At 43.2% G+C, this 27185-nt stretch overlaps 1 protein-coding gene across 1 annotated transcript in view; it reads right to left on the bottom strand.

Annotated features, from left to right (window-relative positions):
* The window catches only part of vwa8 (von Willebrand factor A domain containing 8), a 128478-nt gene that overhangs the window by 59326 nt on the left and 41967 nt on the right, over window positions 1-27185 (bottom strand). Inside the window, exons 13-25 of the mRNA XM_039817835.1 lie at window positions 26465-26625; window positions 26149-26262; window positions 23143-23326; window positions 19834-19911; window positions 19627-19742; window positions 19348-19448; window positions 18295-18401; window positions 14267-14338; window positions 13233-13309; window positions 11272-11347; window positions 10109-10244; window positions 9424-9543; window positions 7900-8105 (exon numbers count right to left, since the gene is read on the bottom strand). Coding sequence (XP_039673769.1) covers window positions 7900-8105; window positions 9424-9543; window positions 10109-10244; window positions 11272-11347; window positions 13233-13309; window positions 14267-14338; window positions 18295-18401; window positions 19348-19448; window positions 19627-19742; window positions 19834-19911; window positions 23143-23326; window positions 26149-26262; window positions 26465-26625 — 1548 coding nt within the window. The remainder of the gene's footprint in view (window positions 1-7899; window positions 8106-9423; window positions 9544-10108; window positions 10245-11271; window positions 11348-13232; window positions 13310-14266; window positions 14339-18294; window positions 18402-19347; window positions 19449-19626; window positions 19743-19833; window positions 19912-23142; window positions 23327-26148; window positions 26263-26464; window positions 26626-27185) is intronic.

Here is a 27185-nt window from a genome sequence, read left to right as displayed (position 1 = left end):
AGGAGCTGGGAACAAAAGCAGAGACGGAGGCTCCACTTTACACGGTCAGGGAAACTTAACCAAGTCAATAAAATGTTGGGAGACGTAACCCAGGTACAACTCTGGGTACCGGGATCTTGTAAACAGGCATTTGTAATCATTTTTGAAAATTTTTTGTAGACTAAACAGTTGTCCCGATAAAGGCAGGGACTTTTTTTGTTTGTACCAGATGCCCCACTTTCAGTGCTGATGCAAAACCTTGAACAAAACCTTGAAATATTTATGTTTTTCTACAAAACTACGCCATAGTTCTGCAAGGTTAACATGTTGAAGTACGGGGAGTTATATAAGAACGTTGGGTGAAATGTTCCGAAACTGACAAAATGTTTGTCTCAACAACTCTCTGATGAAGGAAGAAGCAAACAGGATTATGAATCTGATTTGATACAAGCTCTCAATAGTTGAAAGCAATAGATATATCGATGAACTTTGGTTCAAAACCCGGTCCTGGTGCCGATCAATTGCAAAAAGAAATAACTGATATATAAAATGAACACAATAGTTACAGAAAGACGGCTTTTTATCGATGAGTTTTTTGTCTGGAAGTGTCACTGTTTGTTTATTTATTTATTTATCCATCCATCCATCCACCTAGTTGGACAATTTATGAGTTAGACTACCGTGTTGTGGCTGCTGTAATATGTTTTCTAAATTCTTTATTTTGTGCAAAGTAGAGTATGTTGTGTGTGGACACTCGACAAGATCATTCATTCATTCATTCATTCATTCATTCAGCCATACCAGCACTATGTCTACAGTCTTGATGTGCGTAATCTTCTAGGCCTAAGCTGTAATTGAATGTTTTTATAGATTTTTTTAAAGCCCTGGATCCTGGGACATTATTAGGACCATAATGGCACTTTCAAAACGTACACGTTACAATGTTGTTTACACTGTTAGGCCTATAAACTGCTGCACAATCAATGACAGCTTCGTCCCAACTAAAAGATGTAAAGAGCACTGGGCTGTATTGATCTGGGTTCCCAGTTCCCAGCTACAATCATGACCAACTGCCAAGTGGTAATTAGGGTCTACGGTGGTTTTTGCTACGAAAGAAGCGATATGGACTCGGACTTAAATGAGCCTGTATATGTCCCACTCCTGCAGATGTTCAATAGTGGCGGTGATTGATGACAGAACAGGGTGGCCGGTGGGGAAATCAAATATAAGGGCTGGTCCCGGGGCTAGGAAGTACTGATCTGCAGCAGAACAAGCTCCAATCTTCATTTTCCTCTTCTCTAAGCCCGGTTCTTCTGGTTATTTCTTCTTGCTCTCTGGACTAAATACTGTGCACCTAGGAGACCCTGATCATTAAATGCAAACAAAAGAAGCACGTTTGTATCTAACAGCATCTCTTCTGACTCCATGCATGCTTTAAATAAATTAATGAAATGAATAAGGGTGTGACGAGATCTCGTTTTACGAGATCTCGCGAGATTAAAACGTGACGAGATTTCTCGTCGAGGTGAAAAGTTGTCTCGTGAGGCGATGTGATGTCAGCGTGATGGAGCGTGAAATTACTATTGAAGATCCCCCTGCCACTTTTAAATCATTTGTGTGGCAACATTTTGGTTTTCCTGCGGAAATAATAAACGGTGAAAGAGTGACAGACAAGACGAACACACTATGTAAACATTGTAAGAAAAAAATGCCGTATACCGCGGCTAACACGAGCACTATGCAAAAACACTTACAGCACCACCACAGCTCTCTACTAACTACTGCACCCGCGACGAAAACATTAAAAGGGCAAACAACTCTAAAAGCCTTAGCATCTCTGCCACCGCTAAGTGCAAGAGCCACGGCAATAACGAGGGACATAGGCGTTTTCATTGCAGCTGATATGAGGCCATTTTCTGTGGTGGAAAATGTCGGATTTCGGCGACTCCTCCACACATTTATTTTTTATGTTCGATTTGTGGAAAGGAGTTAGATTTCTCATGTGAAATTGTACAGGGCAGAAGCCAGTTGGTAGAGTTTATACAAAACATTTTGCAGTGTTTGCACGTCCTTTACTGCATATAATTCATTAAAATAGTAAAAAAAAAAAGTTAAATAACATTAATCATTAATAGTTGATTTCAAAATGCACCTAAATTTTTTGCATTTTGTGATTTTTCAGTTGAATAAAAAAACAATTTTCCATTCATATATTTCATCATTGAGGATTTCTTTAAATTGTTTTTAAAAATCTCGTCTCGTCTCGTTCTCGTGAACCCAATCTCGTGATGTGTCTCGTCTCGTGGAGTAAGCGTCTCGTCACACCCCTAGAAATGAATGAATGAAACCGTTATTGCCCCGAGGGGAATTTGTTTTGCACTCAAGGGAGCCACATTGAACATTAAGCACAGAGATAACAGAAGATAACAATAACAGTAAAAACCACACCAAACATCCAACAACATTGAAGATGTAGAGGATACAAGAAACAACAACGACGCAACAATGGTGGTGATGTGCAATCATCAGTCCAATAGCTAAGATGAATCAATAAATAATTAAATAAATAATCAATAGTGCACATTATAAAATGTCTATGTGCCGGTGTCTGATCCGTTCAGTAACTGAATGCTCCTCGGCGCGTTTGGTTTTTGTTAGGGGCATTCGAAATCTACGTCCGGGGGGGACTCTGAGCAAAGTGATGATGAATGGGATGGATCATCCAGTATCCTCAGGGCCAGACTGAGGGTATACTGTTCTGAGAGGTTGGAGATGCTTTGAACTTATAAATTATGAGTACCAACTTCTTCCTTCCGACAGGCGATTTGGAGTCCCTTTCGTTTAGATACGACAGGCTTAAGAATTCTTTTACCAAAATCTGTGTGCTGCCAATTAAGATCTGGACCCGAGCATATCACCAAACAGTTTTCTTTGCGATGGCTGTTGATATGTTTTAATCTTTGTACTATAATGTGTAATTGTTGTCTAACTCTGTGTGTATGCTTCTTTTCATTTCTTCTTTTTGAGCGGAGCTGCTCGGGAACGCAAAATCAATTTCAGTGTAAACTGACAATAAAGCTGTATTGTATGGTGTATTATTGTACACTCCCTGCATGCAGCCTTTCACACAAACAAGCTGGAACTACACCTTGTTTTTTTGTTTTCCTTTCCCAAGTGAAGGTGCTGGTAGCGGAGAAGATGACGATGATGGAAGGGAAGGTGAGGAGGAGGAAAATGTAAATTATCTATGTAAGCATGTTCTCTACAAGCCTAGAAATCTAGAAGCAGCCAGGGTCAATCTAGCAGCTCTCCGTTGGCTTGCGAGCTGGAAAAACCAAACTCTGGCAGGGCCAATCACATTGTGTATAGAGTCGGTGGGCGGGCTTAGGGCTGCTGCTGCTGGTCTTTCGAGTCGGCTTTGGCCGCAACTCTGGAAGACTTGGAGTTCAGCTTTTCTTTGAGAAAAGAACAAAGAACGGTGTTCGAAGTTTTGCCGAACAGATACGGCAAAAGTTTAATCTATCAACTAGCTCCGCTACCTTTTTCGTTGCTCTGCCTGGTTCTAACGCTATCCTATTGCGTGCAGAGGGAATTTGACAGACAACCGTTTATCTCGCCCCTCGGATTGAGCCCTGCCAATGGTGAGTTCCCAGACCCAACATCTTGATGTGGGTCTGGCTTGTCAGGCTAGTTCTCTACAGCATGGCTAGAGCTGCAAAGATAGATCCATAAGTTGTCAACTTTTAAATTCTCTGATTCCAGCTTCTTAAATGTGAATATGTTCTAGTTTATTCAGACAGTAAACTGAAAATCTTTGAGTTGTGGACAAAACAAGACATTTGAGGACGTCATGTTGGGCTTTGGGAAACACTGATCGAACATTTTTCACATATTTTATAGACCAAACAACAACAAAAAAAACTAGAAAAAAATTCAACAGACTATGACAATAATCGTTAGCTGCAGCCCTAACCATGGCTCCACACGGTTTGTCTGGAGATGGATAAATGAGTAAAGAAGCTGCTTACTATTCAAACAACAATACAACTATAATGACAAATTACACTGATTGTGTTGGTAGCCATGGATACAATGCTCTCTGCTGTGTCTTGAGGGAATCACAGCATCACGTTGCTACTAAACTAAATAACTTTTCCGTTGAAGTCTGTTTGGTAAATGATTACAGGTTTAATCCAAAGTAAGGGAGACCCATTCAGCATGAAATATGTTGTGTGGATGATGTCAGACTTCTAATTACTCACAGCTAGCTGCTAAGGCAGACGTTTGCGGTGCAGATTTGTGGGCTTTTATAATGAGGAAGTATAAGGACAGATGGTGAAATGGGTGGGGGAAGGGGGGAGAAAAAGGGGAGCTGTGCGGGAGTATTTTGAAACTCAAATGGCATACAGCGATAAATTCTCTGAGAACACAGTTAATGTGATCCATGACGGATAATATGTTGTTATTTTACGCCTACCCCACCACAGGTTTATTCCTTTCCCCCCTGCTCAATGTCGCTCTCTCTGTGCCGGCATCTCCCAGGGACTCTGTTTTATACTGAACTAAATTATAACACTTTTTGTTTTTGCCCCCATTTTTCACGAGCTGAACTCAAAGATCTAAGACTTTATCTATGTACATAAAAGGCTTATTTCTCTCAAATAGTGTTCCCAAATCGGTCTAAATCTGTGTTAGTGAGCACTTCTCCTTTGCCGAGATAATCCATCCACCTCACAGGTGTGGCGTACCAAGATGCTGATTAGCAGAGCTGTCAAGTAACGACTACTCCGACTTCTACTCCTTATATTTTCACGCAATTATCTGTACTTTCTACTCCTTACATTTTAAAAATTGCCTCGTTACTCCTATTTCAGTTCAGTTTGTTTTCATTCCGGCTTGTCATCGTTCAAAAAAACACACACAAAAAACCCAATTCAGATAAATCGCTCCATCCGGATAGAGTGAATGTGATTGTGGTTGGATGAGAAGTATAAACATATACCATTCTGACACCCTATTGGTTTGTACGCGATCCATCGCACCTGCACAGACCCGGTGCTAATACAGCACCGGTGCCTTAACGACCGTTATCTCCCGGACCGAATAGCAACGCGGATTTCGGTGCCTTATTTAGATGCTACTGAAATGACTGCGCCTCTCTCTGATGGTCCGAAAACGGACATTAGAGGGAAGTGAACCATCGCCGCACGGGACGCTAGTTAACACTACACTCGACAGCAGGTAACGTTAGCCTACCGTTAGCTAGCAGCTGGAGTAAACAGAGACGTGTCACCTTTTTCAGCCCTTCTGAGTTTGCAGGTTATGTTAATATAACATTATAGTCATTATGGCCTTTAGAATAAATGTTTTTTTGTGGAGGTGGGGTAGTGCACTATAGGCCCCTGTGGGGGGTAAGCTTTTGTCCTTAATGGCATTTTTTCCCCCTTACATTACTTTTATACTCTAAGTAGTTTTGAAACCAGTACTTTTACACTTTTACTTGAGTAAAAAGCTTGAGTTGATACTTCAACTTCTACAGAAGTCTTTTCAAACCCTAGTATCTATACTTCTACTTGAGTAATGAATGTGAATACTTTTGACCCCTCTGCTGATTAGGCAGCATGATTATTGCACAGGTGTGTCTTATGCTGGCCACAATAGAAGGCCTCTCTAAAATATACAGTTTTATCACACAGCACAAAGTTTTGAGGGAGCGTGCAATTGGCATGCTGACTGCAGGAATGTCCACCAGAGCTGTTGCCCGTGAACTGAATGTTCGTTTCTCTACCATAAGCCGTCTCCAAAGGCGTTTCAGAGAATTTGGCAATACGTCCAACCGGCCTCACAACCACAGACCAAGTGTAACCACACCAGCCCAGGACCTCCACATTCAGAATATAATTTTGTTCAGTGTACTATCATGCCGTTCTTTTCATTTAAACTATGAGAAAAAAACAAACAAAGAAATGTTTCTGTCACTTGTTGTGTACAAACGAGTGCAACACTATGAATGCCTTCCAGGACAGAAAATCTGAAAATAAACGGTTGTTGTGCCTCGTCCTTCTCTACGATGGCGGGCTTTTCTCCCAGCCTTCAGAGGGGCCATTCAGAACTGTGTTTCAACTGTGTTGCAGCTGCACACTTTTGCCTTCCTTCATAGTTCTTTTCTAGGTTAACCTGTGCTAGTGCCAAAACTCCCTCCGAAAACTGCCGATCATACGGCCATTTTGGTGTAGCGGTGTATGTTGAGGTCCATGTTTGGGTGTTCTTGTCAGTCACAGCTGTGTGGTGAGGACACTCTCTTGCATTATTAAAGGTGCACTATGAGTTCCTGCAGGGGCACAGGCTGTGCATCAAAATATAACAAACCACGTTTGCAGCAGCTACTCTCAGATACAGCTCACGTCACTCAATCAACTCTGCTCACTGTCCCCCCGCCATTATGTGCATGCACACTAACCCCCACCCCCCTCCCCTAACCATCTTGTCGATGATTGGCTGGAACGTGGTTTGTTGTATTTTGTGCCCCTAGTGTTTGCATTGTGTTTGTTAGTGTTTGTATTCAGGGGGCAGGCAGCTAGCGTTTTAAGGAGATATGCCTACGATTTGAGACAAAAATGTAATTGCGCTGAAACCATGCAGGAACTCATAGTGCACCTTTAAAGCATCTAGCAGTGCAGCATTGAGGTCACATTATCTTTATGAATTACTGATAATAAAAAAAACTGTCTGGGACCAAACTTGAGAAAATGAAAACGCAAAAGCAGTGTTGTACTGTTAAAGGATATGTCTTGTATGTGTATGCTTAACGCCGGAAACACATCGCAGGCTGAAGTGCCGCAAATAGCTGCGAAGCTGAGATATTTCAATTTCGGCACGCATGTTATCCATTCTGTCCGGCCACACCGGCTGCAATTGGGCGCGGAGCAGCTGCTCCGGCCCGCGCCATGCAGCAATCGTTTCAGCATCTCCTTTGTTTCTTCCGCGAGCCACGTGCAAATGTGTCTGGTCACGCAGATTCTCACACACAGGAAGGCCACAGTGCAGCCGGATACTTTCACAAAATAAAACAAATTTAGCAGCGCTTCAGCGTGCGGTGTGTTCCCGCTGTTAGTGGGGCCTAGTTCTAGGCCGACCAGGCTCCTCTCCTTACCCTGTCTCTCTTAATTATGCTCTTATAGTTTTAGACTGCCGGGGGACTTCCTTTGACACACTGAGCTTCTCTCTCCTCTCTCTTTCCATCTGTGTGCTTCCATGTTCCAGAAATACTTGTTACTAACCTAGCTCTGGGGAGCTTATTCCCCAGAGTCCATATGTTGTCTTTCGCCCAGCATGTTTCCTTGGATTAAGGTGGCCCCTAAATCATGGTTGCAGCCTGTCGCTGTGGTCCTGCTGCGTGCCCTGCTATGCCCTGTGACACCTGCTACGCTCTGCAGTGCCCTGCTACGTCCTGCTACGCCCTGCAGTGCCCTGCTACGTCCTGCTGCGTCCCACTATGCCCTGCTACGCTCTGCTACGTCCTGCTACGCCCCGCAGTGCTCTGCTACGTCCTGTGACACCCTGCAGTGCTCTGCTACGTCCTGTGACACCCTGCAGTGCCCTGCTATGCTTCCACGACTACCTTTGAAGTCACTGTTCCATTATCTTTATTATGACTATTATTGCCACTGTTCATCACGCCCCCAACCGTCACCGTTAGATACCACCTACCAAGAGCCTGGGTCTGTCCCAGGTTTCTTCCTAAAAGGGAGTTTTTCGCCGCAATTGTCGCACTGAATGCTTGCTCTTGGGGGAATTACTAGAATTGTTTGGTCTTTGTAAATTATAGAGTGTGGTCTAGACCTACTCTATCTGTAAAGTTTTCTTGAGATAACTCTTGTTATGATTTGATACTATAAATAAATTGAATTGAATTCTTACCTGGAGGTGTTTGACTATGTTGACCACCTCTCGGGTGGAATAGGGGTAGGTGATGGTGCCCTGGTCGGCCATGGACCTCAGCTCTCCGAATGCGGCCACCAGCTTCTGCAGAGTAGCATCGGGAACGTTGGGGCCGTACTGTTTCAGCATCGCCAGCTCCGCCTGGGGCTTTGGATTGTCCACAGCATGGCAGCTAAAAATATCCCCTGCTCAGAGGACAACACAAAGTCATTATGTGCTGTAGTGACAATTTTTCCATCTCTCATAACTTTTCTAAAGAAATAGCGGCTTAGCTCTTTGTATGGCAATGCATTTTGGATTTTGTACGTCTGCATTTGTGCATGTCCTTCGGTTGTGGTTTTTATGTAAGCCGTTACATGTTTCTACCACACCCTCACATGTATTTTTGTATTCCTTCAATGTAATTTGTTTTTTTATGTTCCGTGAAACAAATAAACTAAACTAAACTATGGTCTTGGTATAGAAATGTTCTACCTAAACCTAGAGCACATCGCTGCTCACTGCAACGAGGAAAAACAGTATTAGTGATGCAAAACACATAAAAGCAGACCCTGACAATATAATCCGGTCGCAGCAGAGCCAGACCTAAAGTTCCAGGCTAAGCTGCGCCACGTACAGTCAACAAACAGTGGGACTTTAAACATGCAGATGTAGAGGTGCTGATGGGCATCATCTACAGGCAAGGAATGTAACAGCTGCTGTAACTTTGACAGGTCTGGAGAGCAAAACTTGAAAGACCCTCAAACTCCAGGAATCAGTGAGGTCAAGGCACTTATCGATCTGACTTCAACCAAAATCCTCCAAACTCGAGGGGTTCAAGTCTTGAGCTGCAAAGATGAATCGATTAGTTGTCAACTATTAAAGTAATCGGCAACTATTTTGATAATCGATTAATCCGTTTGAGTCATTTTTTATGAAAACAGTAAAACTTCTCTGATTGCAGTTTCTTAAATGTGAATATTGTTCTAGTTCTTTCTCTCCTCTGTGACAGGAAACTGAATATCTTTGAGTTGTGGACAAAACGAGACATTTCAGGACGTCATCTTGGGCTTTTTGGGACACAGACATCATCTTTGGGAAAACACTGATTGACATTTTTCCCCGTATTGTGACATTTTATAGACCAAACAACAAATCGATTAATATAGAAAACGGTCGACAGATTAAATCAATGATAGAAATAATTGTTACATTTCAACCAAACCAGGGTTTGAGTCTTTGCTGGATGTCATTTCCCATCTCTCCCTCACTTTCTGACATCTCTAATGTCTCCTGCTCTCTACCGCTTCCTGAGACAGGCCCTTGGCCTTGGTCCAAATAAAAGAGCCAGCTCATTTAAAAAGGAGCCATATCAGTCCCAATTCCCTTTCCTAATGTATCTGAGCTGTTTAGTTTTGAAATATATGAGTTGGTTATTTAAATAAAAGAGAAGATTTCTAGTCCTCTGCTGCAGGCTGTGAGTGTTGTATATATATGTGTGTGTGTGTGTGTGTGTGTGTATACCTAGAGCTCCAAAAAAGTCATTGCCCAAGAAAGGAAAACCAGGTCGGTTAGCCAGGACGAGCATCCTGAAGTCTGGGTGCATGACTATGGTGTTGGGCCTCCCCTCAGCTTCACGGCGATCTTTTGGGAGTGGACACATATAGTCTTAGTTAGAACGGCATAACAAGCAAACACCAAAACAAGTACTCATATTTCCTGCTTCTGCCTCTAAATTCTTCATGTTTTGATATGTGTGACTGAGTCCCACACATCTGCACATCTACAGTCCTGATAGCATCTCTCCCAAGTTTGTGTTTACGAAGTCTCAAGGTTGTGTTTGCATTCCTCTGGGAGGAAGAGGCTCTCAGGAATGGAGAAGCCGTCAGCGACTACTGCGATTACGTGGGACTACTTGGAAAAACATGCACGTTCACAGTACAGCGGGATCCAAAAATCTACTGGTACCTGTCCATAAAGGCTTTTATCCTAAGCCTCCTTTAGTGGCCTGCAATCCGGTGTTTTTTTACTCGCGTTTGTCTTCCGGGACATCCAATCCTCAACTCATCCATTTAACGGTCCCGCTTCTGCCTGCATGCTGTATCTGGGACCTGTCTACTGTCAAGGTGTTAAAAAAAAACCTGCGTGTGTGTGTGTGTGTGTGTGTGTGTGTGTGTGTGTGTGTGTGCGTGTACTGTTGAATGAGTACCTGAGATGATTCTGCGTCCGTCGGCCAGGATCATCTCTCCGCTCTCCACCAGGGTTTTGAGGATGCAGGTGACGTTAGTGGGAGCCTTGTCGGCCTCGTCAATCACTAATATGTGACCCAGTTTCACTGCCTTCACCTGCACGCACACACACAAAATGTATTGCTGATCTACTTTTTTGGCAAGGAAACAATATGCACATTCCCAAAAAAAAAGCCACAGCTCTGGTGACAGACTTGATCACACTTCTTTTTTTTTTTCTGAGTACAATGGTATAATAGCGAATAGAAAGGATGGACAAAACTATGTAAATAAATTCCACATCTATCAAACTGGGATTTCCATTTAAAAAGGCCCTACACATCCAGTTATTCCTTTGGGTTTGGAGTATGTACAGACTGTCCTGTTGCACCTGCTAGGGCAGAACAACGATAGCCTTTATCAATCTTTTTGTGGTCTATATCCTCAACGTTCCACTCCTGGGATTGCTCCAGTGCCGCAGGAAATACCGCCGGATGCATGTATTTTCGTCGATGTCCGTTTCCTTCCTCTCTGTGTTGGCGTTCTAACCTCGGGTGGATTTGTGAGGACTATGGTTAACTGCTCCTCAGATCTCTGCAGGGTAAATCCAGACAGCTAGCTAGACTATCTGTCCAATCGGAGTTTTCTCTCACACGACTAAAACTGCTTTTGAACGTACACACGTTCCACCAAAACAAGTTCCTTCCCGAGGCTATTTTGCAGCAGCTCCGTGCAGAGCTTAGCGCCGCCCAAGACGATTGTGATTGGTTCAAAGAAATGCCAATAAACCAGAGCACGTCTTTCTCCCATCCCAGAATGCTGTGTGGACTAGCCAGACCCTACCTCCTCCGCAGCGCTGTGGAGGAGGGTCTGGCAAAAGCGAGACTAATCTTTTTGGTACATTCAATATTTTAACCTCATGTAACGCATGGCTGCCCAATTTGAAACTGCCAAAATACAAAAAAAAACAAACATTTGAGTGGGTGTGCAGGGCCTTAAAGTTAGTTTCAGTTTTTGTGGTCCTCTGAAATTTTATTAGTGCCTGATCACACCAGAGAGGCGTACACCTTCTCCACTGCAGACATTTTGTGCATGCGTGCATGCATGCCTTCGTGTGGCGTGTGTGTGTGTGTGTCTGACTGACCAGAGGGGAGTCCTCGTACATGATGATGCCATCTCGGACTGACGGCTGAAGGGTCAGAGTTTGGACGGTCGTATCTCTGTAGGAAACAGCAGTAAACAGGGTTGACGCTGTAGATAGATCCATTTATGAAATCAAATTCCCCTTTTCGCTATCGTGTTAAATAATAATCAAAATCCGTGAAACGATTAGGTCAAATTTAACACTTTACTTCTGCTGTTACCGTGGCCATATGGGTCTTCATTGACCTCCAGGGGGGGTTTCAGTGAACAGACCAAACACGTGCACAGGCCAGGGCATTTGCACGTCTGGTATCTGTGCAGCGTTTCTTTAACGGAGCGCTATTTGATCGCCGAAGATGCAGGCCAGTTAAACATGGTGTCGGTGATTCTGTGCTTGGGTTCAACAGGCCAGCAACACAAACATAACGTTGGAGCATCTCCCTAAAAACTTGGAATCTCTTGTGGCATCCGACATTATCCCTCCCCTCTTTTCTCTGAACATCCTTCTCTTTAGCCCTCGCCTCCAACAACCCCCTCTCTCTCCGATACCTCACAGTGTGAACCAGGAGCTGTCCTAATTTCCTTCCTGGCCCGGCTGCATCTCTCTCGCTTTTTCTGAACCACATCTCTGTAGACTTTCAATCACATGCTCCCAAAAGCCACATGCAGCGATCCTCCTGCCTCTGCCCTGCTCTAATATTAGCTGCTGCTACAGTAGCTAACCAGGCCACATCCAGGCCCAGCTCCACTTTGACTTTCACAAGACTTTGACAAACTAAACACACGCACGCGCAGACTAAGAGGAGAAGCTGCCAGTTTCTAGATGTGAATGTGCTGTTGATGCTTGACAGCAGATCCAACCTAATTGCCAACCCCAATGAGATTGACAACTTCAGTTCTTCAGGTTTGTATAAGTGATGATATTTACTGGCATTCTGTTTGGTGCCTCTCTCCCCATCGCAGATTCACTGACGCGCAAAACACCGCCGTCTTCGTAGTGCCAAGATCAATACCAGGCCCCGTCTCTGCCTCTGACTGAACGGCAGGGCTGATTTCACGGCACACAACACACCGAGCTATGGACGAGCACCTCGGACCTAACTTTCACTCTATTTAGGTGTGATCTTGGGAGGATTTATACAAGCGGTGAACCAGAGCTAACAAGGACTTCTTCGGACGGTACTTCTTTAATACGGGCATGTGAAGCCCTTGATCTGGTGAAGGACGGCCTGATATACTGAGGACCAAAATAGTTTTTGACACACTTTGATTGGAAGGCCAACGCTGGCAAGGTAGTGAGAGAAATGCTGGCTGCTTACGTCTCCCTTAAATAGGGTTTCTTTGTCCCTTCTATTGGAAAATAGAAAATGTCATTATTTCTCTTGAAAAACATCCGAACTTGCCAACCACAGTCGATACATTTAGACTGTTTCAGAAGGGGATATCCTGTTAGAAAGCCCCTCAAGCAGGCCAACTTTTAATGCACAAAAATAGTTAAGACATCCATTAACTAATAATTGATAGTGAACTATTCCGCAGTTGGTGACCAAGACATAAACACATAACTTGGATTCACATGAGCTGTCTGAATGAAATAGAAAAAAAAAATACACTTGAAAAGAACCTATTGTGCTTTTTCGAGAAGACGTTCAGAGAAAGCTTGAGACAGTGACTCAGAATGGAAAAAGTCAGACAAAAAAGAAAAAGAAAGCTGAAAACATTGAGGCAGGGTTAGAAAAGAGAATAATAGACCACAGTGACTGTCATTTCTTCCCAGTTCTCTTTAAGGATCTAGGTTCAAATGGATAGGTCACAAGTTTCTGATATAAAAAAAAAACTATCTTTTATTTCCAAGCAAATTTGTGACAGTTCAGATCCTCTATTTCCTCAACGTTTGAAGAGGAAAAGTGTGTGGCTAAACACTTGTGTACACTTTGAAAATGATACATGGCTTCTCCTCACCTGTGGAGCTGTAGGTATTCTCTGGGCCTGTTGAGAAGGTGCAGAAATCGATCCACTATTTTATTCTTACCCACGCCCTATTGAAAGATACGGGGAGAAAAAACAATCAACAACCTGCTGAGTTGAATTAAATCTTAATGCACCAACTGTGTTTCAGTAACATAGGCTGTAAAGAGAGATGGAGAGGTGTCCATTCCATCCGTAGAGAGGCAGTGCTGAGAGGGAGACTGCCGAGTGTGTCCCGTAAGTTTTGATGCTGCTTCGTTCTGACAGGGGCTGTTCTCTGGGACTCCCACTGGCTTCCGACACAGCCTCCCCCGGATGGTTGCTGACTCCCTCGGCCAGTCTGTCAGACGCTCAGTAAGCCGCTCTGACAGCTCCTAATGTCTCAGCTTGGCCCATGCATGGTCAAGCACTCAGATTTGCAAATAGCTTCTCCCGCCCAGTCGCTCTCACAAGCGCACACACACATAAACATTAGTGCAGGAACACACGGGGACAACCTCCGCTGAACTGCCAGAGCAACCATGTCCACTTTCACTCCCTCGTACCTCCTCTCTCCTCCCTGTAACCCTGCCCGTTAGGACCTGACTGTGGGAACATAGGGCCAGATGTGCTAACGCTTTTGCGCCCACTTCAGGCGTATTTGTTTCGCAACGTGCGCGTAAAAGCATGGCGAGGTATGTACAAACGGGACGCACTGAGGTAAAAGCGCTAACTGCTTGTCGCGGGGACTGAAAATGGCAAATTGCGCTCACCTGCGGCTGTCCCTCACCTTCCACTCTCTGTGGGACGCCGTTTTCTTTTGCGGGTGTGCAAATGTTCCACCAAAACAAGTTCCTTCCTGAAGACTATTCTGCAGAGCCACCATCGCTGCGTCCGGAGCTTAGCGCCGCCCAAGACCATTGTGATTGGTTTAAAGAAATGCAAACAACCCAAAGCGGGGGGTTTTTCTAACCCTAACTCATCGGCGCTCTTTTCTGGGTCCAGAGGATTTTTAAGTACAGCAGGAAGTTAGCGCATTTGTCACTCACCTGGTTGCCCACCAACAGGAGGTGCTCTCCTAATAGAAAGTCCTTCAACATGTCCTCCATCACCATCATGTGCTGCAGAGACATATAAACACACAGATGGCTCAAAAGTTAGTTTTATGGACTCACATGCATGTCAGTTGAACCCAGGTGGGCATTGTGGTGAACTGCATTTCACATATTATGAAAAAAAAAAATAAAGTACTGATGTTCTTCTATGAGTATTAAAATTAATCTTAAAACCACATGGGTTTGTGCTTTCTCCTCCCCTCTGCTTTACAACTGTGCTTCTACTCTGAAGACAGAAAAACAGGCCATTGAAAAAGTAGGGCATCCTCGTTGCACTCATCCTATCTCACCCTCTTTCCACTCTTTTTTTAGTCTCCAATACAAGCAAGGCGGAGGAGAGAGGGCAGAATGAGGACGCAGAGAGAGAGAGCGAGTGGGAAAGAGATAAATCTGGGTCACATAGCGCCATCAGTGTCGCCAGAGGATGTCAGTGCCATGTCCTTAGTTCCTAAGGTGCCTCCCTGGACTTTGGCCAATAAGACATGAGACATCAACGTCAATGTAAACAAAAACTGGTATGTCAATGTTTCACCTTATATAGCTATGTATAGAGATGTTCCGATACAGATACCAGTATCGGAAAAGCCTCCGATACTGCCTAAAATGCTGGTATCGGTATTGGTGAGTAGTGGAGTTTATGCACCGATCTGATACCATGTAGTTTAGCCCTGAAGAAAATCTTCTTTAAAGAAGTTTATTTATGTTCTTTTTCCGTTATGACTGACTACAACTGACAAACTACATAACATAAGAAAGTTCTGTGGTATTCATTGTTTGTGTGTATTCATCATTCACAAAGACTTTAACAACAATGATAGAAATCATATCACATCCTAACGGGGATAGTAGTATACAGCTGTTAAAACTGTTTGGGGTCACTTAGAAATTTCCATTCCAGACAGAATACCAGCTGAGATCAGTTGCATTGTGTTTTTTTTAATCAGGGCAGCAGTTTTCAGATTCCATTATGTGCTTACATAATTGCAAAAGGGTTGTCGACTGTTGTAGAACGAAGTGGCTGATCTTTAATGCAATATCTACATTGCCCATTATCAGCAACCATTCATCCAATGTTCCAAGTAGTTTGAGTGCGGATCGGGCCACATTTTTCTGTCCGAGCCTGTCCCACGTCCGACAGGCATTAAGATATTTATGTCCGAGCCCGACACAGTTAAAATCTTGTTTGTTTGTGTGGAAGCCCACTTTTATTAAGCAACTGTAGGAAGGCATTCCTGTCAACAGATGTCAACAGATGAGCGCATCAGTGCACACGGGGCAACAAGCACACGTTAACACAGGCGCGCACCTACATAATAAGCTTTTTTAAATTAAAAACGTTCAATGCCTTATCGCGCTGATGTGACCGAGCCCGACCCGAACCCAAACGTCATTTATAAGTATCTGTCCTAACCCGGCCCGATTCGGGTATACATCCTCTATTCAATTCAATTCCAAAGGCCCATTCTGTCTACTAATCTGATATCATTTTAAAAGGCTAACTGAGAAATCATTGGAGAACCCTTTTGCAATTATGTAAGCACATAATGTAATCTGAAAACTGCAGGCCTGGTTAAAAAAACACAATGCTCAACTGATCTCAGCTGGTATTCTGTCTGGAATGGAGTGGAATGGAAATTTCTAAGTGACCCCAAACTTTTAACCAGTAGTGTATGTATTTTTTAACACACTGGTATAGGATCTGTACTCTGTATCGGACTCGGTATCAGAAAGGAAAATCACTAGTAAAAATCTAGCATCTATATAACATGGGCTTGTCATTTTATCCTAATATAACATGCAAAAAACACTTCAACATCATTTGTCACAAAAAAACTAAAAACAAATCTGCTGTAAACTAAAATTAATTTGCATGCTGAGCAGAGCAGTAACTAACATACATACTTTTACACATAGAGGCTGCCATTAACGGTGGGACGCGAAGCTAGTGAAGAGGGAATTATTTCTAAAATAAGGCCCTAAGGCCTGTCCAATCTGACTCCAATTTATGAATTCCCGCGCCTTCTTACATCGGACTTTAAGTTTACCAGAACACAGGGATAAATCTAAGATGAAGAGTTCAGTTAAGCAAACTTTACTGAGTCCAGCATAAGAGTTACACACAACTGCGGGTTCACAAACAGAGACTGAGTCTCCCTAGCAATCAGACATCACGTTAAAACTGGTCCACCAAGTTCTCGTCTGAAAATGAACGCTCCTCTATTCTCTCCCTCCAGCTTTTATCCTATCCTCACAAGGGGGTGTCCTCTAATTTCTAGACAGAAACTGGTATCTTCACAGACACACGCACACAAGGTCGCGACCTTGTGGTGCAACTTCCTTGTCTGTTCTCGCAGCCTTCAAACAATGCACCTCTATGCCATAAAGGCCTACACTATTTTAGGACTTAAAGCTTTAACTTTCTGTGCATCAGAGGTCACTTTTAACCACTTCCTCAATGACTGACACAGCTCTTTTGCAACGAGCACATACACACATTTTGTGAATGAAATATTTCTACACTAGTCATTATAGTTTTTACAAGAGATCAATAAACAATTACAAGCACAGTAGCGTAATGTGCGTTTAATAATAGAAGTTAAAAGTTGCATTTGAAAACGTGACGACGTAGGAGAGAGTCTGTCTATTTCTACTAGATGTACTGAAGAACTTGATCCCGATTTTGGCTGCTTTCGTCCTGTGTGTTTTTCTGGAAGCCCGCTGCCTCTGATCGCTGCCAGCACAGAGGCGAGCATTCAGCATGCAAAAGTAGGACTGCGAGGAATGTGTGGTTCTGCCCGTTTTCACGCCTACGGTATGCACACTTGGACAAGCACCGCATGAAGCGGGGGTGACTGTCGTATTTTGGTTGCTTGAAAGTTACAAAAGAACTGGCAAACCCCAACATACCCGACTTTTCTCTGCTTCCATCCTGTCTGAAACAGCCTGACTCTCTAAAGAACGACGGTTTATGGTTTTAAGGTATGTATTATACGGATTTTGCATGACTTTGGCTCTTTTCAACATTCAATGAAATAAAATTTTTAAAAAAGTGCATTTCCTGCTTTACACACAGAGAAATACAGCAAGAATTAAAGTCAGATTGATTTCTTATCCAATAAAATCCACCAATAACAGCAATCAGAGGTCAGCTACAGTGTAGTGGCCGGGGCAGATTTTACTGCCAGGAGAGAGATAAGCATCCCTGAGACTTCAGTGTATCTGAAAAGGACCAAGAAGGAACAACACAAGAGCCTGGCCCTGGGAAATATCAGCTAATACCAGCACGAAAAGTCAAATCCTTCATAATGAAATAATGTCACACAATGCAACTGGGACAGAGACAAACAAATAAAAAGGAACAAGGAAGAAAGAATGAACGATGCAATGAATATTGTGTTGTGAAGAATACACTGAGTGAGCTTTCTCAGTTGGAGAGAAAATAAACAAAATCGAATTATTCTTTATTGTTATTAATCCATCTTTTTTTTTTTTTTTTTCTCATGTGGTCAAATCTGGGTCATGTCCTGGAAATAAATGCCTTTGACAATCACACAACGTTTGGTGTAATGTTGTCTTGCAGTTACAGATTTGGTTTAGGGCTGCACAATTAATTGCAATTTTATCGAAATCGCAACATGGACTAGTGCAATATCCAAATCGCTAGCGCAATATTTGTTAAAGGCAAAATATGTGTCAAACCATTCTAAAATAAAGTATTGTGGTGCTGCAGAGACGTCCCGGCCTACACATCCTATCCTACAGACTGAAGAAAAACATCTTTGTTTGGTACAGATCCTCGCAAAAAAAAAAATGTATCATTCCCTCCAGTATTGTCAATCACATCGCAATGGCAATATCAGTCAAAAATAATCGCAATTAGATATTTTCCTCATATCGTGCAGCCCTAATTTAGTTCAGACTGATATATGTTTAATTTGGTTGTGAGTTTAGTGTGTAATTACCTGGAGATTATCGTAGAAGAGCACGTCTGGAACCTTCATTTTGTCATCGGCGTCGTACACTGGAGCAGACGCGCTGCCAATCGTCAGCACGCCATCCTTCACCGAACCTGGACAGACACAGGAGATGCAGTCACTGTGTGTGTGTGTGTGTGTGTGTGTGTGTGTGTGTGTGTGTGTGTGTGTGTGTGTGTGTGTGTGTGTCACTAGGGGGCTTCTATATAGTCTTCTGCTCTGTGTTACTAAGCAACTCCACTAGTGCTAAGCAGCTTCTTCAATCAAAATTTACTGATGCAGGGAACTCGCTCCTTATCCCCCAACCCAACCCACATTGTGACTTGCAGCCCTGCAACCTACGGAGTTGTGAACCCATTGTTTAACCCCAGTTTATAAAGATACGTATGCTTCTGACGCTTTGTCATCTTCAATTTTCGGAATCAGCTTTAACGGCCAAGTATGTGCGTACGCATAAAGGGAATTTGTGTCCGGCTTATTGTTGCTCTCAAAGTACACACACAGAAATAGACATACGACAGAGCTGAACAAGGTAAACATAAACATTTGACCACTATGTACGGACACAAGTTTGTATATAAAAAAGTGTATATACATGTACACATGCATATGTATTAGAGCTGCAAAGATGAATCGATTGGTTGTCAACTATGAAATTAATCGCCAACTATTTTGACAATCCATTTAAAGTCAAGATTCTCAGATTCCAGCTTCTTAAATGTAAACATTTAAGAGCTAATATATTTAAGAGTTAATATAACACTGATGGCCATTTTTCACCATTTTCTGACATTTTATCGACCAAACATCTAATCGATCAACGGAGAAAACAATCGACAGATTAAATCGACAATGAAATGAATCGTTTCTTGCAGCGCATTAATATTACTGTCACTTACATTTTCTTTAGCACAGGAAACAACAGCTGACACTGTCAACCACCTGCTAATTAAACTGCAAAACGCTCTGTACGCTATGAAATGTATTTGGAAACAGTGAGTAGTTGAATTTATCTCGTCTAGATAGCGGAGTGGGACTTACAGCTGAAGTCACGAGTGTGTTCAGCAGGATCGGGGGTGTCCTGTATGGAGCAGTTGGCGAGGCTTTTATCAAGAGAGGCCCGGGCTAGGCTGGGCAGGAACCTAAAACACACAAGCTCACAATGAAATCACCGGGGCACAAAATCATATTGCACTCAAAAATCACTTTGTATCAAACATGAACGAAGTGCATTACAATCAAGATACACAGTAGGGATTTAAGTGTGTGTGTGTGTGTGTGTGTGTGTGTGTGTGTGTGTGTGTGTGTGTGTGTGTGTACCTAGAAAGACAAGCCTTATTGACAGCGTGAGCGATGCTCTCCTCGGGGTACTGAGAGAGACGGCGACAGATCCTCAACAGCTGTCTGGTGGAGAGAGAAGAGGCCAGAGACTGGGCCTGGAGACACACAGCATACACAAATAAATTACTTCACATACACCACACACGTAAAACACACTGGTGAGAGCACACACGCACACACACTTACTGTGGCGTCGTTTGTCTTGCGGAGACTGTGTGTGAGGTGCAGTAGCTGCTCGGCTGCTTCCTTTGGAACATGAGGAGTCTACAAAGTGAGAGGAAAAGAAAGAGAAGGCTGATGAAGAGGATGGTACTTACATAAGGAGAGAAGTGGATTTGAGATACAGAAATCCTGATCCAGAAGGATTTTTTTTTTTTTTTCAGCTGCCAGTTTGTGAGGTACACCTAGCTCAAAACTAATGCAGTGTAACACAACAGTCCTGCTATAAATCCTCCTCCATGATGGTTATAATGGTCTGTTGTAGAGGGGTTGATTCAACTGTATGCTCATTTTGGAGGAGGTAGTTTGTGTTGCTGTTGGACTGTATTTCATTATACAAGGTTATTTAGCCTTCCCGTCACGGATAAAATAATAAAAACAAATGCATGATGTGCTCTGCAAAGCACAACACTTAAACATTGCATAACAGTTAAAACTCAACACAGTTTATTGCCATTTCTCATCAAGATCTAGATTCCAGGTAGTTAGCTGGAATTAGATACAAATGAAATCAAGAAGACCATGCAACCACATTAAAGGTCCCATGACATGCTGCTCTTTGGATGCTTTTATATAGGCCTTAGTGGTCCCCTAATACTGTAACTGAAGTCTCTTTTATATAGACCTTAGTGGTCCCCTAATACTGTAACTGAAGTCTCTTTTATATAGACCTTAGTGGTCCCCTAATACTGTATCTGAAGTCTCTTTTATATAGACCTTAGTGGTCCCCTAATACTGTATCTGAAGTCTCTTTTATATAGACCTTAGTGGTCCCCTAATACTGGATCTGAAGTCTCTTTTATATAGACCTTAGTGGTCCCCTAATACTGGATCTGAAGTCTCTTTTATATAGACCTTAGTGGTCCCCTAATACTGGATCTGAAGTCTCTTTTATATAGACCTTAGTGGTCCCCTAATACTGGATCTGAAGTCTCTTTTATATAGACCTTAGTGGTCCCCTAATACTGTATCTGAAGTCTCTTTTATATAGACCTTAGTGGTCCCCTAATACTGTATCTGAAGTCTCTTTTATATAGACCTTAGTGGTCCCCTAATACTGTATCTGAAGTCTCTTTTATATAGACCTTAGTGGTCCCCTAATACTGGATCTGAAGTCTCTTTTATATAGACCTTAGTGGTCCCCTAATACTGTATCTGAAGTCTCTTTTATATAGACCTTAATGGTCCCCTAATACTGTATCTGAAGTCTCTTTTATATAGACCTTAGTGGTCCCCTAATACTGTATCTGAAGTCTCTTTCCCAAAATTCAGCCTTGGTGCAGAATTACAACCACTAGAGCCAGTCCCACAATGAGCTTTCCTAAGGATGTGCCATTTCTGTGTCTGTAGCTATTGAGGAGGAGAGAGGGGAGGGGGGGGGCAAGGTGGGGGTGGGGTGGCGCCTGACCAACTGCCACTTTGCTCGTTTGAAAGCCATGATGTCTCTCTCTCATGGGTGGGCCAAATTCTCTGGGCGCGAGCAGAAAGGGGTAACCTTGCTCCTTATGACCTCATAAGGAGAAGATTTCAGATCGGCCCATCTGAGCTTTCTTTTTCTCAAAGACAGAGCAGGATACCCAGGGCTCGGTTTACACCTATCACCATTTCTAGCCACTGGGGGACCATAGGCAGGCTGGGGGAACTCATATTAATGTTAAAAAAACTCATAAAGTGACATTTTCATGCCATGGGACCTTTAAAGGACAAATCCAGCGCAAAATGAACCTAGGGGTTAATAACGTGTACTGAGTCGACCGTTCTCTGGGATATGTTTTCATGCTAATCGAATGTGACCAGTTTTTGCGCAAACCGCCAATTAGCTTATAAAGCTAGTAGTCGGGGCATGGGTAAAGTAAAAAGAAATCTATTTCTACACCACTAACAAGACTCAAATTAGCACCACACTTCCACGGTAGCATAATGAGGGTCCCTACATGTAAACCGAAGCATTGAGAACTTTGTAATTGTACAGACAGTTTATTAAAAAGATAGTTTAGAAAGACAGTATACAGGCGGTCGCCATTTTGGAAAAACAGTCACGACCAGTCGAATGACGAACGCCGTGCTTGAGCTATGTTACTGGTTACTGGTTGCACGGCGTTCGTCGTTCGACTGGTCGTGACTGCTTCCCCAAGATGGCGCCCGCATGTATACGTGTACTTTACTGACATTTTGAGCTGGATTTGTCCTTTAAGACCCCAAACAACAAAGCACCAGGCGTCTTGGTGGTTGAGTGGTTAAGATGCTAATCATGTAATGGTAAAGTTTCCCATAACTTTCACCCCTTCTATAGCCCAGAGGCCACACCAGGCCAACACCACAGCCTGAAGATGACCGAGGAACCACACACAAATTAACTTTTACGTTTGAGCCAGATTCCCTTTCAACGGTCAAAACCCACAATGCTACTGAGCTGCTTCAGCCCTTTTAACCCAACAACTAACAGTATGGAATTGATAGACCTCAGGTGAACATAACCATGCAACACAACGTCCCAGAGAATGGCCAAACAAGGTCTGCATCTCACTTGGTGTGCAAATGTGTGTGTTTGTGTGTGAGGCCAACAAGTTGTTTAACGTTACACGTTACAGTATCACTGCCAGGTCACAATTTGTTTTGGAAAAAACTCTTGTTGCTGAGCTGCACAAAAGGCCAATGATGAATGTACTGTCGCATCCGGGCACTATACCTTGTTTACTAACTCAGTTTCTCCTGGCTGTAAGGAGCCCTGCGTATAAATATAATTTTCCCTACCCTGTAATGGCCTCTGCACTGTAAGCTAAACTCGACACAGAAGTTGGCAAGTCTCGCTTCCCTCTCTCCAGTGACTCACACATCAAAGGCAGCGTTTCATATTCGGAAGCTTTCATGTCTCTCACAAAACAATTTTGCAACTGTTCACAAGCTTTGAGGCAAGAAACAGAAGATGATACAATTCAAGAAAAAGCAGGGAAGCGAATACGCATTATTAAAGACATTTCTAGGAGCTGCTCATAGTGCACAATTAACACCTATTAATTAACATGTCGCTCCTTTTGGTTTCCTGTAGCTTTAAATAAAAATAAAAATAGCAAACATCTTTACAAGTTAGGTACATGTTTGTGTACACGGGTCCCTTCTGTAAAATACAACCTTTTTTCAAATTCCTTGATTTAAATAGACAAGGCAAACCAAAGAAATACGATTAAATGTAGTGTGTGTGTGTGTGTGTGTGTGTGTGTGTGTGTGTGTGTGTGTGTGTGTGTGTGTGTGTGTGTGTGTGTGTGTGTGTCTCACCAGTCCCTGTATGAGCTTCATCTCCTCTGCTCTAGCCATAGGGCTGACAGTGTGGTAGAGGAACATAGTGAGCAGCTCTGGGCCCAACCACTGCTGACCTCTGCTGCTGTTTGTACTGGCACCCACAATGGGGGGCTCCGCCAGGGCCAGCACCCTGAATGATGGATGGATGGGGAAGATTGATCTGAAAAAAAAAAAACACACACACAGTTAGACATCTGTTCAGCCGTGTTCAAGTGGATGTAGAGTGCAGGTGCACATGGTGTTTGTCACGGATGTGTGTGTGTGTGTGTGTGTGTGTGTGTGTGTGTGTGTGTGTGTGTGTGTGTGTGCATGTGTGTGTGTGTGTGTGTGTGTGTGTGTGTGCGGGTGCGTGTGTGTGTGTGTGGGTGTGTGTGTGTGTGGGTGGTTGTGTCACCCCAATCTATGTCAGAGACAAGAGCATGACTTTTGACAGCTGGCTGTGTGATCCTCTGATACAAGAAGACAGCAAAGTCCCTTTCTATCACCCCACAGAGACACCCACTCCGCAACGGCATATTTGTACTCGGGAGTGGGCGGAGGCGGCCGCTAACCATCATCGTCGTGAGCGTGGGGGAGGGGGGGGGGAGACATTTCATATACGGGGATATGAGAGGCCGTTATAATCATGCACTGTGTTCCACTATCCATCGATGCGTTACAAAATAAAAAAAAAGGTAAGTTTGGGTTTTGTCCGTCTCACTTTCTCCCTGCCTTGGTCTCTCTACTTAAGTCTTTCAACATAGTCAGTTACACTGATTTAATCTAAACATCAATAACATTTAAACAAAATTGCCATCCAATCCAAATCTAAATGGGAAATGGTAACAGTTTGGTGCTCTGAAGTCCAGCATGTGGTTTCCATCTGTTGCCACGGGAAACAACATTAACTGTCAGGGGAAGAGGGACGCCGTCCATAACTTTTTAATCCACGGCCTTAAGCAAAATTAGGCTGCATGGGTCTTGTTTTCATTGCGGGATGAGCAAAAGTGAAGGAAGAAAAGAAAAAAAACAGTCCTGTGCAGACCTCCAACCCACACACACACAGACACACACACAGTATATACTGTATGTACACTCATATGTACACATTCTGTTGCCTAGCAACTTGCTGGTTCTTTCTTATCCGTCTCTGACTTTGTCATATCTATTGTTTTGCTAAACGAGGAACCTAACATGTTGAACTGGATATTCAAAGAAAAACTGCACTGTAATGCACAATAGAATCCTGGTGCGTACACACACACACACACACACACACACACACACACACACACACACACACACACACACACACACACACACACACACACACACACACACACACACACACACACACACACACACACACACACACACACACACACACACACTTTTCTGAGCCACAGGAGAGTAGGAAGAGGAAGTGGGTTTTTTCAGCCCAGACGTCCCACCACAAACATCCTTCCTGCCAGCTTAGGTGGGTTTTTAAGAGTCCGTATATGCACGCGCACGCTCACACAGACAGACACACACACACACACACACACACACACACACACACACACAGACACACACTTCATGAGTCAAACACGGGGAACAGTTAAGGTCAAGACCAACAACGGTCATTCACATACAATACATTAATGCCAGCAGTAAAACAGTGTCAAATGCTGTGTCATAGTCTTATAAAACACGGTCCAGTGTTCTGGTCTCTAAAAAGCCTTCACACTTTGAAGACTATTATTAAAACTGACCTTCCTAGACCAGATTTCCAACACTTCCCACCACTGCAGACCCAAGCATTCCTTTAACCTTGGGCTATTTTCAGTCTGAACACCTGGCAAAACAAAAGTTATGAATGTAACTACGGTTCTATGAATCCTGAATGACCGCCAGAGCGCTCTGACACTCGGAATCCTCGTGATCCCACGAGAAGATTCGGTAGGAGCAGATCCCCTGATGACATCCGGAAGATATAGCCTCTCTCGGGTCATCCAGGGGTCACAAGTGACATTGTTGGTATACATACTTGAACTGCGCATGCGCAAAAGGGAATATTCAGTGCTTTAAGCACCGCGGTCAGCAGGGATGGAATAGAACCTGACAGGAGGCTCAGAAGAAGTCAGATGATATGAAAACTAATCGCATCACTCTCCTCTTCATCTATGTGACTGTAAGCGGAACACTGAGGTCAGACACAGAGCCAGCTTCATAAATCTCAATGTCACCCTCTTTCCATCTCTTAGTTTACCTTGAAAGTGCTCATATTATGCTCATTTCAGAATAGGATTACATGGTTTAATTTTCAAAAAACACCATATTTTAGTTGTACTGCACATTGCTGCAGCTCCTCTTTTCACCCTGTGTGTTGAGCTCTCTGTTTTAGCTACAGAGTGAGGCATCTCACTTCTGTTCCAACTTTGTTGGGAGTCGCACATGCTCAGTAGCTAGGTAAGGACTACTAGCCAGTCAGAAGCAGAGTATGAGGGCGTGCCCTGACAGTACCTAGATAAGGACTACTAGCCAGTCAGAAGCAGAGTATGAGGGCGTGCCACGCTAGCAGCTAGGCGAGCATTATAACGTGGGTTACAAAGTGACCACGTCTGTCTCTGAAGTAAAGGCTGGACTACAACAGAGCTGTTTGGAGCAGTTTGTGAACAGTGTTTTCTGTTGGAGATGGTAAGTCCCTTTGGGGGGGGACTTTTCACTTTGGAAGCCTATTACATGCACAAAAAAAGATATATAACACAATAAAGGAAAGGGAAAATGCCAAAAAGCATAATATGAGCACTTGAATACTATTTTGGTCTTTACTCTCAGCTTCCCTCTTCATTTGTCTCTCTCACTCATGCTGAATGCAGTTATTGTGACAATGTGACACTGACCACAACTGTCATGTTTTCATGTTTGAAGCAAACACAGATTCAAAAATGCTCCTAAATGTACTTTCCCCACACATAACCCACGAACCCCTGTGTATGCATGTGTGATTGAAGTATGTACCTCTCTTGCAGTTGCTGGTCAGTGAACTGCAGTTGTTCCTTTAGTGTCTGGTACCTGTCCCACCTCAGCAGCCTGGTCCCATCGTACAGATCCAACTCCCTGTCATGGAGTAACCTGGGACACAAAGACACAGTAGAATGAGCTGGGCAGCGTATGTAAGTGTGTGTTTGTCTATATTTGACACGTACAGCACCAGCTCCCTTAACCTCTGAAAATAATAATAATTAAAGCAAAAATATCAAAGCATTCTAAAAAAAAAAATAAGACAGCGAGTAAATAATGTAGACTGTATATTTTTTTTAACTAACTAAAGTACCTAGATAGCACAGCCAGGGTTCCCAGGTTGACCCTGTGTATACCGTCCAGAACCAGCAGCTTGCCCTCGATGGCAGCGGTGACAAGCGGAGACGGCCTCCACGCTGTGTCTCCGTTAGGGAGAGTGCACCTCTGCTGCAGAAGGTCCCTGGCTGTCATGTCCTGGAAGTGAAGGAGGAAGGAAATGGACACCAAGTGACAAAAGTTAAGGGAGGTGAAGGGATTGAGAGCAACGTGGGAAGTGGCTCAGTGTGCTGGTGTGTTGACTATCAAACAATGGAACTGGATAAAGTGAGAGAGAGAGAGAGAGAGAGAGAGAGAGAGAGAGAGAGAGAGAGAGAGAGAGAGAGAGAGAGAGAGATAGTAGTGTTCATTTTGTCACCTATTTTTAATTTAGTCTTAGTCTTGTGCCAAATGTCCATATTTATATATTATATATTTATTTAGTCATTCACATATCATTTTTTTGTTGCTCAAGTTTTAGTCGACTAAAAGTCTCGTCATTTTAGTCTAGTTTTAGTCAAAACATTTTAGTCTTTTTTTAAATAACAAATTATTTCTGAGATTATTTCTGATAACCATTTCAGTCAAATAGTTATATAAAAATAAATTATATAAAGTTATATAAATATCGAGCCTCTTATTTCACCAGTAAATTCCTGTTAAACGACAAAAACAACCACTGGATAAAGCTACAGACACAGAAATGGCACATTCTAAGG

This window comes from Perca fluviatilis, chromosome 12 (genome assembly GCF_010015445.1).
Source record: "Perca fluviatilis chromosome 12, GENO_Pfluv_1.0, whole genome shotgun sequence".
Taxonomy (NCBI): Eukaryota; Metazoa; Chordata; class Actinopteri; order Perciformes; family Percidae; genus Perca; species Perca fluviatilis.
Note: the sequence above shows the minus strand (reverse complement) of the source record. Positions and strands in the feature narration are given on the sequence as shown.